The sequence below is a fragment of the Centroberyx gerrardi genome, chromosome 3, assembly GCF_048128805.1.
Source record: "Centroberyx gerrardi isolate f3 chromosome 3, fCenGer3.hap1.cur.20231027, whole genome shotgun sequence".
NCBI classification, from domain to species: domain Eukaryota; kingdom Metazoa; phylum Chordata; class Actinopteri; order Beryciformes; family Berycidae; genus Centroberyx; species Centroberyx gerrardi.
The window spans coordinates 21354493-21372028 of NC_135999.1; the positions used below are offsets into that span (position 1 = coordinate 21354493).

Genomic DNA, 17536 nt, shown 5'->3' on the forward strand with positions numbered 1-17536 from the left:
AGAGTGATTAGATCTTGATTATTGGCGTAGCGGCTATGAATCTGCATTGTGTAAATTATGATAGGCCTCCTCCTGCTATGTGCCTCTTGGGACCAGTCCCAATGTACTTTGCTAGAATTTATGTTGCACCTGTCCAGCAAAGAGCCTTCTATTCAGGAGGAGTTTAGGCTTGCCCTTCACTCTCTCCTTCTGCTTCCTATATTAGTCTCACAAGTGGGTTTTTACCTCCATAGAAATGTAATGTAGTGGGCAATAATAGATGATGGTATGAGTCAGGCTATTTTGTCTGGTTTTGGATGAGCATTGTTCAAAAAGAGCTGCATTCACAGACCGTTTCTTCGGGGTCACAACACATTGTAACCATCATTGTACGCCTGAGTATTGCTGCATGAACTGAATGCAAATGATGTGAATTGCTGTTATTATTGAAAAATATTAATGCAAGGAATGATGTGGCAGTTGATTGAGAGACATAATCTTGTGTTAGAACATACAATACATTTACCGACATCGCGCTGTTGTTTTTTGGCAGCCTTTACTCTAGGTTGGATTGAATTTGGGATTCATGTCTGCTTGATGGCTTTATCCTTCATGTTCTCCAAGTGGTAAATATGCTATGAGTCAATTAGTGAATTTTTTGTATACTTTGGCATCTCCTTTCAAGTCTCCCCTTCTTTCGAAATAGCCATTAATGAATATTTTTGCATGCAGCAGCTCTTGGGGTCTTTTGAGATCCGTCTCTCTGGAAACTATTGTTAACAGGAATCGGTTTATCAGGAATGATGAATGTGGACTTCTTCTGACCTGCTTTCCTCTCACTGTAATGGCTGTACGTGCTGCAACAAAGCAGAGAGAAAGATGCTTTTCTAACCAGTCAGGAAGAGTTCAAAAGTTCAAAACTCTGAAATAAAAGACAATATTTCAGGGATGATTTGTGCTTCTGTGTGCATTTCTTTCTGATTCTCATGTGTGTGTCTTCTCTCTGTGTGTATGTCGGTTTCTGAGTGATGTGTAGATAATTCCAGTCTGTTTGAAGGGCGGCTCGATGGCAGACGGCCATGTTTGATTAAGTCCTTTTGTATGAGATGATGATAAATAAAATAAAACACTGCCTCCCCCTTGCCTCTTCTTTCTTTTACCTCTGTTTTTCACCGTTATTCTCGCCTGTCATTTATTCACTCGTTTTCTCTTTTCATGTCTCTCTACCTTTGTACTTATCTCTCAATCAATCTCATGTCCCCATTCTTCTCCTTTCTTGCTTCTTTTCCTTGTTTTCTTGTGCATTCCCTTGAAATTCTTTTCTTGTGTTTCTCCTGTTTTTTATATTAAATCCAACCACTCTTCTCTCCCTGCAGTGCGGATGAGCGGTTTGACGCCACGTTCCATACCAATGTGCTGGTCAATGCCTCAGGATCCTGCCAGTACATCCCACCAGGTAAGACATTCAAGATATTCTCCACTGTATTATACATTATTCTCCGCTGACAACGTGGTCCAAATGTGACTCATTCAGATGGCCGTTGCCATGGTTGTTAACGTTGTCACTCCCCAGGCATCCTGAAGAGTACCTGCTACATCGATGTGCGGTGGTTCCCCTTCGATGTGCAGAAGTGCGACCTGAAGTTTGGCTCCTGGACCCACAACGGCTGGCTGCTGGACCTCCAGATGATGGACGTGGACATCTCTACCTACATACCCAACGGGGAGTGGGACCTCGTAGGTGAGAAGAAAGGCAAACAGGCAAACACACACACTAAAGCTGCTTTCACATGTCCACCGGTAAAATCACTTTGTGCCGGCTGAGCCATTGTTTTCCTGTGAAGAGCGCGCTGACACCCAACCTCGCGGCGGCGTCACATTGGGCGTCACGCACTCGGACTTTCCACCTTGCCACTGTGCTCAAAGTTCAATCAATTTCAACATTGACCCAGTTTGTCGGTGACCTTTCAGACCACAACCACTGAGAAAACAGTTGGATGTGACATAGCCAGAACTCAGACAAGAACAATGGCAATGGACGAAAAGTTCATTCTCTTTACTCTTGGCTTTGCCTCAGCACTCTGCTCTGCGCCTCCCCTCTCGGTGAGCAAAGAGCAAATCGCCAATCATGTGTTAAGGCATTAATACATACAGTTATATACCTTGTGAAGAATGGGGCCTATGAGATAGAGCAAACATAAATCAGACATCTGTCCCTCCTGGCATTTCTCTCTGATTATTGTAAATAAAAACACTTAATTGCGGATTTTAATCAGTAATTAAAAACAGAGTCTGAATCATTTTAATTACCAAGTACAATAAATGTACAATAATGTACAAACATGAGGTGTGACACTGAAAATCCTTAGAATATTTGTAGTACATGCTAGAGCATAAAATTGGGAATTGCTGCAGGGACTGAAAGACAGTCGTGTCATATTCCCTGGAGTTAGACAACCAGTCAATGTCATGCAGCTCTGACAGGAGCAGGTGTTTTGGCTCTCTTGACTTCCTTGTAATATGTTGTTCCCGCAGACATTTTTCTATCTATCGATCCTAGTCAACAGGTGCTAGAGACAGCCTGGAGTATGCTGCTGCTGCTGGCGCTCAGTTTCTCTTCTAAGTTGTTGAACTTAGAAGAGCTTCCCAACTCATAGCGTATCACAGCACCTTGGGGCGCCTGCCATTGAGCCTTAAACCTTTGTGGAAAGAAAATGAAAGTTAAACAAATGATATGACATGATGTTTCCCCTACTTATAGTATAAAGAAAGATCCAGGACCGCACTCATATTACGCTTTCTTCTATTGCCGCACGGACGTTTCAGGCAATGTGACAAATATAGCTGTATGACACATGTGAATCTTATATACAGCACAACATAGTGCAACAGGTAGGCTAACACAGCTCCAAATACCCCACTTAGATGACAATAAATGCTTTATGTGACCTTTCCCAAACAATTACTTGATGTGTCATTGGGCCCTGGACTTTTGTGCCTGAGCAAAATGTGCCGTGACTAATACTGGATAAGCGTGAGAACTATTGGATGAGAGGCTGTGTGGGTTCCATTGTGTTGAGGGAATTATTCCATTGATAGGGATCACGTAGCAGCACGAATCAAGCACTTAGTGGATTTATCTCAGGCAGTTGTCAATAGACTTTTAACCTTGCAGTTCTTTGGCTTGCTTAACGACGCCCACGGTTTCCTCTATCTCCAGTCTCTCAATTCATCACTCTGTCTCTCCTTTTAACCTGTTTTCTTTCTCTGACTCTGTCCTCGCTGTCTCTTTATTTCTCTGTTATTTCTCTGAGAAATAAAGGAACAGAGCAAAGGTCAAAGTCAAGATAAGATAACAATGGCAATAAAGTATATGTTGACTTTTTCTCTCTCTCTCCCTCCCTCCCCCTCTCTCTGTTTCTTTCTCTCTTTTCTCCCCCCTTTCTCTCCATGTGGAAATGAGAAGTTCAAATCATCTGTAACCCAAGTTTGGGTGTCAGTCACAGCCAAGATTTCACATACACACACACACACACACACACACACGCGCGCGCGCGCGCGCCCCATACCCATATACAAAGTGAATGTACCCAGCTGGCTGGAGGAATGGAGGGGGTGACAGCTGGCCCAGGAATGGTTCACTTAATTTGGGCACAGCCGGGCGGCAAGCAGGCCAGGAACACACACTGTCCTGGTGCTTCAGAACATGCCCATGCCAGCACACATGCACACACACACACGCACACACACACACAGATGATGTGGAGGATGCAGCCTCTGCAGCGCTGCAATCTATCAAATTAATAGACAGTTAACAACGGCTGTTTCTCTTAAGTTTTGAGTTGACACAATTTAAATTAAATGAAACTGAATCAATTAAATTAAATTGAATCTGCGTCACCTCACATAAACCCCACACTAGAAAGAGATTGCGTATTTTGAATATGGTGCTGATTGCGGACCTAGACTTTGTTCAGAATCACTAAACACTTGAAACAGCTGTACAACGATGCTCAAGCTGATTGCATTGAGAGCAGTTCAGGTTGATTTTTACTCACAACTGATTGTTGACTGTCTCTCTTTCTCTCTTTGTCTTTCACACATACACCTACTCACACACACACACACACACCTACACACACATGCGCACACACACACACACACACACACAGTTTCCAGATTGTTGATTTTTAATCAAGGGAAAAGATAATACTACCTGTGGTCGAGCTTGATGTGATTGTGTGTGTGTGAAATCTATCAAAAGCACGCTTACCAATCATCTGGCCACAGGATAGCTCTCATGCTGAGATTAAAAGATAGGCACACACACACACACACACACACACATATGAGAGTTTTTTGGTCGTGTTTGACTTTGACCAGTCCAAGGTGATATTGATTTGTGTTGTGGGACTGGGGCATTAGACAGATTAGTCCAGTCGACGTGGATGTGTCAACAAGACAGAACAGATGAGGCCAGAGCTATGAGCATTATGCTATTAATCAGTGGGTGTATTTAGGATGGTTTTGGGAGGGATGGCGGGGTGATTTTAAGTTACCGAGAAAACTGAAGGTTTTGAAGTAAAGATTGTCTGTGTTTGTGCAGTTAGGTTTTAAAGGTGAAATATTTTTACTGTCCCATAGCACAAAATGACCATAATATATTTGTGGGGGGTTTGATAGGGTGGTTGATCAATACCAATGATTACTTTGCCAGCTGCTGAGATTTCTGGCTCTCGAAAAATCACTTTCTGGCCTGCACTGTTTTTCAACCTCATCCCTCCACAGGAACGGCCAAGAATGCATAGAAAGGTTTAATTGTCTCTTTGTCCACTTCTCCTGGCTCCTTCCCTGCTTGTCACAATAGGTTATGGTCTTTTTCTATGTATGTGTGTGTGTGTGTGTGTGTGTGTGTGTCTGTGGTATGAGTATGTAACACTATTCAGTCTAAGGATAGGAGGGACACTAGACATAGAGTACTTGTTCAGCCCATTCTTTAACTTCAGCACCAACAATAAACCAAACATAACACAAATTTAGATTGGTTCCAGAGTCACTCCTCCCCTTTTGGGGGTAAGTCCAACAGTCAGTGTAAATAAATATGCTTTTCAGCTCACCACACAGTCAGTGTACTGGTTCCCAGTCAGTAATTACTGAAACTGAGATATACAGTTGAGAGGTTAATGAGGCGCAGATGACCGATCCTGACTCTCGTTCAGTCCGCACCCCACTGGCCTCAGTGTACCTTGTGTGTATGCATATGTGTATGTGTATGTGGTTTTAAGTAATAAACCACAAGAAACTGTGCTTTTATCAGCTAAGAGGCATTCTCAGCCACAGAGGGAAACAGAGTTGAGTGGCTTTGTGCCTTTATTAAAAAAAAGGTCTAACACATCATTGTATTAAGAAAAAACTGAATTTTTCTAACTCATTCAGTCTGTTTCATTCAAGAAAAGTCGACTGAGCATGCTTGCTCTTTTCCAGCAACACCCTGCTTCACATTCACACAGTTCCCCACATGCACACCTGGGAGCCGCCCAGTACAACCACAGTCCTCTACTGTTGGCTACTGAGCTCTACTGGAGCAGTGCCTTGCTCATTGACACCTTGACAGCAGGTGTTGACGGAGGGGAGAGCATTTCTCAATTACTTTACTCACCTACATTTTCCCAGCCTGTCCTGGGATTTAAATCGCTGACCACAAGCCTGTTTCTCTCTTTTATTTTCAATCAATAATAGTTAAATAAGCATAAGAGGCTATTCTTCCACCAAGCAATATAGTTTTTGAACAGTAGCCAAACAAAGTGGCTGCTAAGCTACGCATAAATACCAGTATGAGTGATGATTTTCAGTTAGCACATTAACATTTAAATCAACTGTTATGCGGTCACAGGTGTGCATTAATTGGGTATTTTACAACGGCTTCGAAAGTGACTCATCCAATGAGAACTGAGGACTGGAACTATCCATTTTATAATTCCATGTTTTGACCTAAGACTCCCATCTCCTTCACACCTCTTCATTTCTCCCCCAGGCGTGCCGGCCAAGCGTAATGAGCTGTATTACGACTGCTGTAAAGAGCCGTACCCCGACGTGACGTTCACGGTCACCATGCGCCGCAGGACGCTTTACTACGGACTCAACCTGCTCATCCCCTGCGTGCTCATCTCTGGTCTGGCCCTGCTCGTCTTCCTGCTCCCTGCAGACTCCGGGGAGAAGATCTCGCTGGGTACAGGACACACACATAAACACACACACACACACACACCTGCACACACATACAGCCACACCAAATGCACAGTATACTGCATGGAAGTTCAGTTCAGCTACACACAGAGAAAGACAGACGGGAGACACACACACACACACACACACGCACGCACGCACGCACGCACGCACACACACACACACACACACACACACACACACACACACACACACACACACACACACACAGACTAACACAGAGGAATAATGAAACACGATTACAGTATGTAGACACAAATTTATCTCTCTTCCCTGCATTGGTGATTTCAGCCCAATAAGTCCCAATGCTATTGCTATCCCATTTATTTTTCATTGTTCTATGCTAATGCTGACATTATGGCTGTGAATTAGCATTTGTGCTAGATTCCATTCATTACGAGATGAATAAAAGCCCTGGTATAAACACAGCAAGATAATCACCTTGACTAGAAAATGCCAGCTTGTTTCAAAATGCCATTCAACGAGACACAGTCGGAGTAAATATATAACAGTATTCCCTTGAGGGGAGGTGACTTTAGCAAGAGGAGTGAATATTCAAAAAAAAAAAAAGTCCACAGCTGCTTTCATGATAACAGTTTTGAAACTATCATCCGCATTTACTTTGTGTTCTCTCAAGTCCCCCTTTGAGAGAAAACTTGCCTGTGATGAAAGAATTTCTCCTTTTTCATCTGTCTTTCTGCCCGTCTCTCCATCTATCTCTTTCTGCAGGCATCACGGTGCTGCTGTCTCTAACTGTCTTCATGTTGCTGGTAGCAGAGATCATGCCTGCCACTTCAGACTCCGTTCCTCTCATAGGTAAGACACAGGTCTGCTCTCTAATCAGTTGATTGACAGTCTCCAAATGCCTGCCAATTGTGGGGATCATCTGCCACTTTTGACAGACAGGCAGTATTCATTCATGATAATCTGTAAAGCTCGCACCAGAACTTCTACACTGATTAGGTGCATCGGAACAAGACAATGCATGGGAAATCTTTGTAAGAGCCAGTCAAAAATAGTAGTTCCCAGCAAAAAAAAAATATGACCATGGCACTCTGTCATCTTATCTCTTTGCAAAAATTAACATGCCTTTATTTCACATGGCAAGAACAAATTAAAAACACTGCACCGACGTGTTGTGGTCTAGTCTGGCCTTCACCAGGGAACAATGATTACGTATTGGGTTGGAATGGCTGGGAAATGCAAGAGCATAGAAGGTCCAGGTTGGTGGGTCAGTATGGGGGTTTTGCCTCAATTAACCTTCAGTATTTTGTCAGACAGATAACCTGGGAAGGACGATGGATGTAAAGAATCAATTTCCCGGCAGATGGCTGGCTGGGATGGGTTGGAGGTCTTATAGAATCTGACTGACTAGATAGCCACACCTCAGGCAGATTGCAGTTGAATAATCTTTGGGTAGATTGACCTATACGTCTGTGTGTGTGTGTGTGTGTGTGTGTGTAGGTGTGTGTGTGTCTGTGTCTGTGTGTGTGCCCTCTGACAAAGATTATTCTTGGTGTAAGGTTTTGCCCGTGGGTTGACCTGTTGAAATACTAGGCCATTAAAAATTATTTTCCAGAGAGAGAGAGATAGCGAGACAGAGTGTGTGTGAGTGTGTGAGAGAGAGAGAGAGAGAGAGAGAGAGAGAGAGAGAGAGAGGTTGTGTGAGGCCATTCCGATACAGACCAGAGGAGAAAGAGCAACAGGCAATGAGGAAGGAGAGGGGTTGGGATAGAGATGCTGGTCAGGATCATTTGGCAGCTCACTGATGTAAAACGAAGCCATTAGCAAACTCCCCTTTATTGGAGCCGACACATCAACACAGTGCAGATGGAGCAGAACTGATAGATCAAAGACAAAATTAAACGCTCTTCACAGAGTTCATTCTGTCACTTTTTCATTCAGCTCTAATCACAGCTTGACATGTAAATGTAAACTGAAATTTGACGATGTTGCCTTTCTGTGGGATTGCTCATGTCACAACCTGAACAAGAGGGAATATCTCTTATGTTTGTGTGTGAATGTGCTTGCCTACATACGTGTGTGTGCATTTTCATGTCTCTGTGGCTTTCAATGCCTCCAGGCGTGTGTGTGTGTTTTGGTTGGTTGGTAAATCAGGAAGTAAAATGTTAGTCACCTTGCTACCGACCCCTCTGGTGTTATGACCTTAGGCTTGTTGACAGTGATGAACTCCCTAATGACTAACTAACCAACCGACCGACTGACTGCCTTCTCCTACTTACCACAGCAGAAATGTCAGTGATTCTCAACCTTTTTCATACCAAGGACCCCTAATTTATTAAACATTAGAGCCACGGACCCCCATTTGATAAGATTTTGTCTCTCTGACCCAAATTTGAGAATATTTTTATTTTTTTGTCCAGCATTCCATGACTATCTGTATTGTAGGTAGAGAGATAACAGTGAAACTATGACCAAAATAGTCATCCTTCTACATTGTCTAATTGTGTTAACTAACTGAAATAATGCTGAAATTTAACAATTCATCAATTTGCTGGGGACCCCCTGGAACCCCCTCAAGGATCCCTGGTGGTCTCCGGACCCCACGTTGAGAACTTCACTGATTTACACCACACTAGTCCTGCCAAAATGCTATTCTCATCCCTCATTTCTCTGTTCTATATGGGCTTTTCTATGCAAACTTCACTGGCAAATGATTGATTTCAGTTTGTGTTCTCCAACCCAAATAAAAAATGTTGTTATATACTTTACTGTACGTGTAATTGATGTCTCTTTTCTTTTCCAGCCCAGTACTTTGCTAGTACCATGATGATCGTGGGCCTGTCTGTGGTGGTGACAGTCCTGGTTCTGCAGTTCCACCACCATGACCCACATGGAGGGAAGATGCCGAAATGGGTATGTTAACATAGTTTCTTATACCCAACCATTAGTTCGCACTGCAGTCTTAAAGTAGTATAGTGCAGTACAGTTTGCATCTTAAACAATTTAACCTGTTTAATAATTAAATTTTTAAGCACATCTTTAGTGCTTTAAAAACACTTTCCATTACAAAATTGTATGGCTGCTTTTTCTATTTAAAAAGAAAAAAAGTGGCTTTGTTCAAAAATGTGGCTCTCCTCAAATAACATAGTTAACACTGTAGATGCATATCCCATCTAAACAACATCTTAACAATAAAAGTAAACTACATTAAGTATCACATTAAAACCTTAGTGAAGTGGAGGCAATCAGAGTTCTGACCCAGCACAACCTCACACACAGAGTTAACACTTTCTGCTGTACTACTGGTGGACAAATTATGAAGAATGTGAACGCTATCTTTGTCACCTCTGTGTTGTGTGTCAGCTAAAAAATCCGTATGGGCCCCTCGCCCCAGCCTGAAGTGTGTAAGGATGCATACAAAGGTGCCATGAGGTATAGTGGACAAAAGGGTGCATCGTGTGTTTTGATGTTAGGTTGGCCCTGGGACACCGAAAATAAATGAAAAATCTATGAAGGTGTAGCCTGATATCTTCTACAGTCACTATTTGTGGATTAGTACATCATTCTTTTAATATCTGAATCAGGCTTCTGTATGGATGCTCGTCCTGGATTACGGTAAAAGGATTTGTTATATTACATCCTGTCTTTTGGTAAATGTAATGCACAATAAAGCAGAGACGGCCTCAAAAAGAAGGCACACTCACTTGTTCTCTCTCTCTTATACCCAACCACACACACACACACACACACACACACACCAGACAGGTCTAAACTTACTATGTCTGGCCCCATTAGGACACCCCCATGTCACAGTGACTGTGTTTTTGTCTGGTGATCTGTCAGAACTGTCACTGTGTGTCTGTCTGAAGCGTTGCAGATGTGTGTTTGTGTCTGTGTGTGTGAGTCAACGGGGAATTCTAGTCTGTTTCAAATACGATTGGCGAGTCAAAGTTCTCTGTGAGAGACTCTGTCTTTTTTTGTTTTCCTCTCACCTGTCTTGTTCTTTCTCGCCACGTCCGTCCTGATCTCTTTTTTTCAACTTACCGTCCCTCTCTTCATCTATATTCCACCTATACCTCCTCTCCTTCTTGCCTGTGTCACCCACTCCCCGCCTCATCATCCAGGTGCGGGTCATCCTCCTCAACTGGTGCGCTTGGTTCCTCCGCATGAAGAAGCCCGGCGAGGAAAGCAAGACGGCCACGGGTGCCGGCAGCCCCCCGAACAACGCCTACAAGTACTCCCACCCTCCGGCTCACCACACCAGCACCAACAGCATTCAGATGAGCACTATACCGGGCCAGGCGTCCACCCAGTCGACCACAACCAACGGGAACATGAACCTGTACTTTGGCTACCATTCGATGGGCACGGACAACCCCGCTTTCCCACCGAGCACCGATTCAGGCGTGGTGGTGTGCGGCGGCGGCGGGGGCAGCCACACCAACGGCTCGTCCCCGCACGACGTCCACTCGGAGCAGGCGCGGACTTTGCTGCTGGAGCAGGTTCCGGAGATTTCCCGGATCCTGGAGGAGGTGCAGTACATCGCCAGGCGCTTCCGGGAGCAGGACGAGGGCGAGGCGATCTGCAGCGAGTGGAAGTTCGCGGCGGCGGTGGTGGATCGGTTGTGCCTGGTGGCCTTCTCCCTCTTCTCCATCATCTGCACCTTCACCATCCTCATGTCGGCTCCCAATTTCATCGAGGCCGTGTCCAAAGACTTCACATAAGACCGACCTCTTCCCTCTCGGAGAGAACGAGAGGCCAAACACTAAAAGTCCTAACACGATAAAATAAAACAACTGTGTCACACAAGCCTCCCCACTACTACTCTGTGAAGCCGTACAACGTCCAGTCATTCTGAAATTGTTGTTAGAAGTTATGGCACTTCAAAACCAAACCTTTCCCTTTATTTTGATATAGTTGTCAGTAATGTACAGTATGGTTGTATGGTGATGATGTGGCTTTTCCTTCTCAAGGTGGCTTCCCTAGCTGTAGTTGCTGATAGCACCTTAGGCTCAGTAAGCATGTGCTCTGTAGGCGGTTGAGGTTACATGCAGTAGTTAATGGTGTAGAAACTCACTGATGCACTTTTCATACGTATCCCCGTTGCACCACGTCATTTACCTGCCACCGCTTGTGCTTCACATCTCATCAATATAGACTCCTCACACTCCCAACTCTTTATTTTCTGCTTCTTTTACAAGTATTCCTTCCTCTCACTAGTGCAAGGGGTCTGCATGTCATGAAAATCTCTTACGTTAGCTAAATTCAAGGCCTTCAAACGTCTTCAACAGTTACATGCAGTCAATACAGTTAAATATACAGTAGCTTTCGTGTCTTTAATATAGATTTAGAAATGTTGAAAGTGTTTTTTCTTTATTTTCCCTCAGTGCACTGCTTTATCCAACTCTGTCATGCGGGCCTGTATTCCAGTAATGCTAGTTTTTTATATTTTACTGCATCTTAAGTTATTTTTGTGGTGAACTTGGTCTTACATTTTTTACCGAAAGCCGCTGACACCCTGTACTGTATATCTTATTCCACTTTCAACATTTCCCTCTTCCCCTCTTTTATCACTCTCCATTTTTCACATTCGTAATTACTGTGTTTTGATCTGCTTTACCCTCACTATCCCTTACTCCGCTCTTTCCCCTTTCATGTCATCCTCATCATTCTTTCATCCTTCTCCTTCTGCCTTTACCTCCTCATTTTTACCACTGGATTCCTCATTTCTCTCTTGCGCAGCCCAGACCGTAGTCGTATATCTATAAATGTGAGCAGGGAAAGTTTTACTGTTACCAGTAAAAGTAATACTTGACTGTGACATCAAAGACTTTTCATTTCTGGAGAAGATCAGAATATTCCACTTAGTGCTCCACACTTTCCAAGTCAGCTTATTAAACCGCGCAGCAACAAAAGGTGTCTCAGCAGCTCTCTCTGCCTCCATTCCTTGTTCAAATATAGTATATTTAGTATGCTTGGCATATGATACACTTTGGCTATTTGTAAATCAGTCACATTCATTCAGAATACATCAGTGTTTATCTTTTGAGAGTTATATAATGTTGTGTCTGACGTGTGACTAGCTACAGTAAATAGAAATAGTGCTGTATTTTGAGAACAATTCAAAATGAAGTAACAAGATCAAAACAAGTGACAATTGAAAGCCAATATTTATTCTTGAGAGAGAGTTTTTCATGTATTCTGAAGAGACATCGCCCCAGTGGAGATGCGTTTGGTACTAATCTTTTCTAGTGCTGAGTGGTTTGTGCTGTTGCTCCATATTACACAGTGAAAGGCAAACATTTTCTTCTCTAATCTCCAGCAAACAACATGCAACAAGGATTACTGGGTGACCTTATGCAACTGATGTGTGTTCAACCTTGTCTCTTCTCACCATAAACTCCACCCAAACGTCCACCCTGATCCTCTTACCCAGTGGTAAAAACGTGACTCATGTGAGCTCCCACTCTTACACACGCAACCGACCTCACAGTCTTCTCTGACCTAGCACTTGTCCATTTTGGTGGAAATACTAAGAGGGACCTAGGGGGAGATGAGAGCGACAGATGAAACCGCTACAGCGTGTGTGACTGCACTGCACCATCTGTAGAAATAGTCACTTAAACCACTGAAGTGTAACCCATGCTGTTATGCTTAATCAATGGACCAAGTGCATAAAAATGGCTGCTGCCTGGTGACTACTTTTCATGCCAGTCCCCACACTGTAAAACATTTAAATGTCATCATACACTATGTATGGACAGAGAGGAAGGAAGCTGGCTGTGCGATATGTGGGACCCTGCTGTCTTTATGCACCTTGTTCCTTCATTTATGAGCCAGTTTTGAATATGTAGGCAATGTTCCATGATCTTGACACAACTTTACAAGTCTAATCAGTGGTGTAATATGTACAAATGGTTTAAACATCATGAATAGGGTTTTGGGTAATGTAATATGCTACTGTTATTATGCTAATACCGGTCAATTTGTCATAGCAAATTGTATTTGTGGATAGTACGTTGCAGAGGTCACAGCAGGCAAGAGGAAACTGAACTCTGTTGGTCTGAGCAAACCAGTAAGGGAATATCAAGGAGGCAGAGAAGAAGAAATACAAATGTTTTTGGGCTCATGCTAGGACTGCCATTTTGCCCGCCGAAGTTCATCTGGACACAGAGTGGGGAGACGGGGTTTGGCTGGAGCCAATATGTTGTGTAATAGGTCAAGGGATGATGCAAAACCTTGATCACTGACACAGCTGGGAGGACATGAACACTGGACCTTTAATGACTCACATGAGACATCAGATGAGGAGTGTCTTCTGCGAGTGACTTGGACTGACAACCGATGACAGCCAGTTATGTAGATATTTTGTGAGATAACCCCGCCCATTTCTCTGTGTTACTCGCTTACGTTGATGACTATTTGGCATATTTTAGTTTGTCCTGTGAATAGCATTTATCAAATGAAGAATGATGAAAGTTCTAAAATGATACAGTGTATTGAAAATATGTGAAGAGAAATTAAAAATTCAGGGTAAAAGACATTGTGCAATTAAAAACTAAAAGCTAAGTTTAAGCTGTAACCATAATTTGTTTCTAAACATGGTTTCATTTTTATTCCATGGTATCTGAGTAATATGGTTGGGTTCAAATTGCAGTGTGTTGTAATTGCATAATTTCCTTGACTGTTATTGAACAGTAAAAGAGAAAGAAGAGTTAAGCAAAGTGAAACTTGCTACAGTTGAAATGTGATGGTTTGACCGCTTGCTGTGGCCATGCTAGCACAGTCGTAGGCTACTTTTTTTATCACCAGTGTTGTTATTTTATTGGTCAACTTGAGTGTCTTTTTCTTTGTGGTCTGTGCCTCTCTGCTCAGTAGTTTATTCTCCTTTTAAGTATGTACATAAATGCCTATTGTACATGATTATTTTGATGAAAATAAAGGAGAAATGTACTAATTACAGGTATTAGAGTGTCTGGCATGCTAAGCAATTTCACAAAAAAATGTACTTTATTGAAAAAGAAAACAAAAATGCTTTCATGTCTCATTCACCAATGTTGTCGGACCTTATAGTCTTCTCTGTGAAGGTAAGCTGAGGCTAGGAAATGCAGGGTTGCTGCTGTTGATCTAACTGGACAGACAGTGTAATGACAACATGTCCTCCCTTCTGCCTGGCTAATCATAGTAAGTGATTGCCTTAGTATGCTAAAAAAAGTGGAATGCCACAACATAACAGGGTTTGCATATGTTTTTTATAAATCAATAGCAATAGCAAAATAGGGAATGTGAATCACAGCATCAAATGCGATATCTCGAGCATAAGCTTGTGTTCATGTGTAGCATGTGTTGTGTGTGTGTGTGTGTGTGTGTGTGTGGGCTGTTTAGCTGTCAGATCACAGAGTAGCGGTGATGGAGACGTCATCTTCTGGGCCCGGCTCCAGCTGATTCATGGAACCAGGCTCCTCTCTCTATTGATCAGTGCGTTTTATAGTCTGGTTAACAAAAAGGGACTGACTGGAAGTGTCCTCCCTTCTTGAACATTGCTTCATTGCTCTATTTATCCAAGAGGATGAACAGTCTCATTTTCAGCTCCTTAATGTTAGCTGTTTGATGAGGGAAGGGAACTATTCATTTGATAATAGCAGAATTACATCTGATACAGACTAGATCAAAATCGGTGAAGGATTCCCTGTCCTGAAAATAATTTTTCCCCTCATGCAAGTCCTCTCTTCTCTGGAAGGTGTGTGTGTATGTGTGTGTGTGTTTGTATGTATGTCTGCACAGCATATTTTTGTTCATTCATTTTTCAGGTGTGGGTGGGTGTATGTGTGCATCCAAGCGAGCCATTAGTCATGTGCCCAGATAGCTGAGTAGAAGTTTACAGGCACAGCACTCGCTCTAGTTCCAAACTACCAACTACTGCCATGAACTTCTCAGCACTTCTCTCCATTAGATCCCAGAGCTGATAGGTTGACGTGAGCTGAGGAATGGTATGTAAAACCAAGTCGATGGCCAGCCAGGCACAGCAGCCATCCTAAGCATCCTCATTTCCCAGCAGAGATGAATGGCTGAGATAGACCGAGTCGGGAGGGAGCGGGGAATCTCCTTACTGCTTGTAATATTGGTTGGGACACACACACACCAAATGGTGCTCGACAGAGTGGTGACATGTTCAAATTGGTCAAATCTAATCTCAGGCTTCACTACACCCAGACAGACAGCTGTTGGTGACTGGAATTGCACTGCACTGTATCACGCCATGCGCACACACAAAGACATGACACACACACACACACACACACACACACAAACACAAGCTGACAGAGTCCCCACTCCACCCCTCCCTGCAGACTGTCCCATTGGTGCTTCCTCTTTCTGGTCATGAGGCGGAACAGACCACCTGGGCGATAGGTGGGGGTGTTTTATGTAATCCTGGTGAATAATGTTTGCTCTGTTTGGTGGCACTGTTGGTGCCAGGTCAGCTGGAACAGAGTTTAGTGGACTTTGTGGAGTTAGTGTAATATAAAGACATCACACCTGCCCCCCCAGCGACATCCATATGGCCATCCACTTTGTTGAACGAGAGTTTGCACGCACACATACACCCTTCTGGTCTTCAGGTGGGGACCCTGCACTACAGTAGGTCGTGCCATGTCCAACCTGACCTCTGCATGTTGTTGAGGTGGAAAGCATCTGCATGGCCACTGCCTGCCAGAGACGGTTCATTCTAACCAATTCATCTTGTACTGTATTTGAGTGATTCAGCCTCAGAGACAGCAGTCTATTCATATAGCTCCATAACAGCAACATTGTTCTGCATACAGTAGCTCCTTCACTTATGAATCATCCTGTCTAAGTACCAGGATCGGGATGCTTCTCTCAGGTATCTAAAATTCATCTTTGGGCATTGGTTTATAATTGAGGAAATCATACAGCGTCACTCTTCAGTCTGGTTTCATTCAGCACAGCTCAACAAAATAGAAACCATTAGTAAGCGAATAGTAAGCGAACCTGAGGAAGCAACAAGCGAAACGCGTTGTTCGCTCCTTTTACTTTGCAAATGCGATAAGAAAAATAAAGAGGTGATTATATTGTCAGCAAACCCTCACAGTGTGCGGTTGGATAATTTCTTTATATAAAATAGAAACCATCTTTGACTTTTGAGATAGGTTTGTCAATTAGGATATTATTCTAGTATGCCAAGCCTGAATATCACCGCTAAACTAGACCAATCCATGTTGAGTCTCATCTCATGAAGCCAAAAACTTTACATGTCTATCTTGTAATCACATATTTTCGGTTCATCTCGGGCTGGAACTAATGTCCTTAATCCATGTGACTGTTGTCAACACCATTAACCAAATCAAACAACACTCCAGCTGGAGCACAAAGCCACATTATCTATTTTCCTGGCCTCTGATCTTCCCATTCTGTCTTTCTTTGACCGTTCTCGCCCTAGCCTACACTAGCTCCATGCTTTTAGTTATTCCAAACATGTTCTGGAAACCGCCATCCAACTGCACTAACATCAAATATCCATCTTATCAGCCTTCCCCGTTGTCCCAGAGCTATTTCCATCAACTGTTTGTTTTCTACCCCAATGTCACACACTATTTATCATTTTTCATATCCTCCACTCCTTTTCTTTCCTCTTATATGAAAAAATTAACCTCCATTCCCCTTTGGGCCCATCTGTTTCAAACCTCGACCATGTCCTCTTCCCCCCTGACTTAATCCATGGGGATGAAGGTGTGTGTGTGTGTGTGTGTGGGAGGGATGATAAAACATTATTAATCTGCTTTCAGAGTGATCGGAGCATATAATCCCATTTCCTCCTTCAAGCCCTCCCCCTCTTTCTTCATTACAAGTCATATCCAAATAACAGTACAGCACATTCACAGTTATTCATAGTGTATAATCTTGGTTTATAAAAGGATTGACAGGGAAAAGGAAGTTGAAAAAGGGGGTTAGGGGGTCAGTGAATGCTGGTGTTGCTGATGACACAAAAATTGTAGAAATACTTAAAGTCATGCATGTGATACAAGTCCTCAGCACACCTTGTTTTTGTGCAGGTGCCAGTGGGAGACAATGAGGTCAAAGCTTTGCCCAAATAACACATTTCCAATAAACTGCTTCACACTGCAGTCTTACTAAATCTTCCTAAATGTAGGTTTATTAGATAGGTTTATTATCTAGGATAGGATAGGTTTATTAGAATAGAACAGGCTTATTAGAATTAATGAAGGTAACAGTGGAAATTGTCTCAAAGCAGTGCAGCAACCAACATTCAGCTGTATTTAACGTAGCAGACAGTGCAGCAGGCAAAAACTGTTTATCATTTCAGTTA

At 43.0% G+C, this 17536-nt stretch overlaps 1 protein-coding gene across 1 annotated transcript in view; it reads left to right on the forward strand.

The window, feature by feature from the left end:
- LOC139926402 (neuronal acetylcholine receptor subunit alpha-7-like) overlaps positions 1-10913 on the forward strand; it is a 41251-nt gene extending 30338 nt beyond the window's left edge. The window contains exons 7-12 of the mRNA XM_071918139.2: positions 1356-1435; positions 1553-1720; positions 6014-6208; positions 6955-7041; positions 8993-9102; positions 10314-10913. Coding sequence (XP_071774240.2) covers positions 1356-1435; positions 1553-1720; positions 6014-6208; positions 6955-7041; positions 8993-9102; positions 10314-10913 — 1240 coding nt within the window. The remainder of the gene's footprint in view (positions 1-1355; positions 1436-1552; positions 1721-6013; positions 6209-6954; positions 7042-8992; positions 9103-10313) is intronic.
- Positions 10914-17536: the final 6623 nt, after the last annotated feature.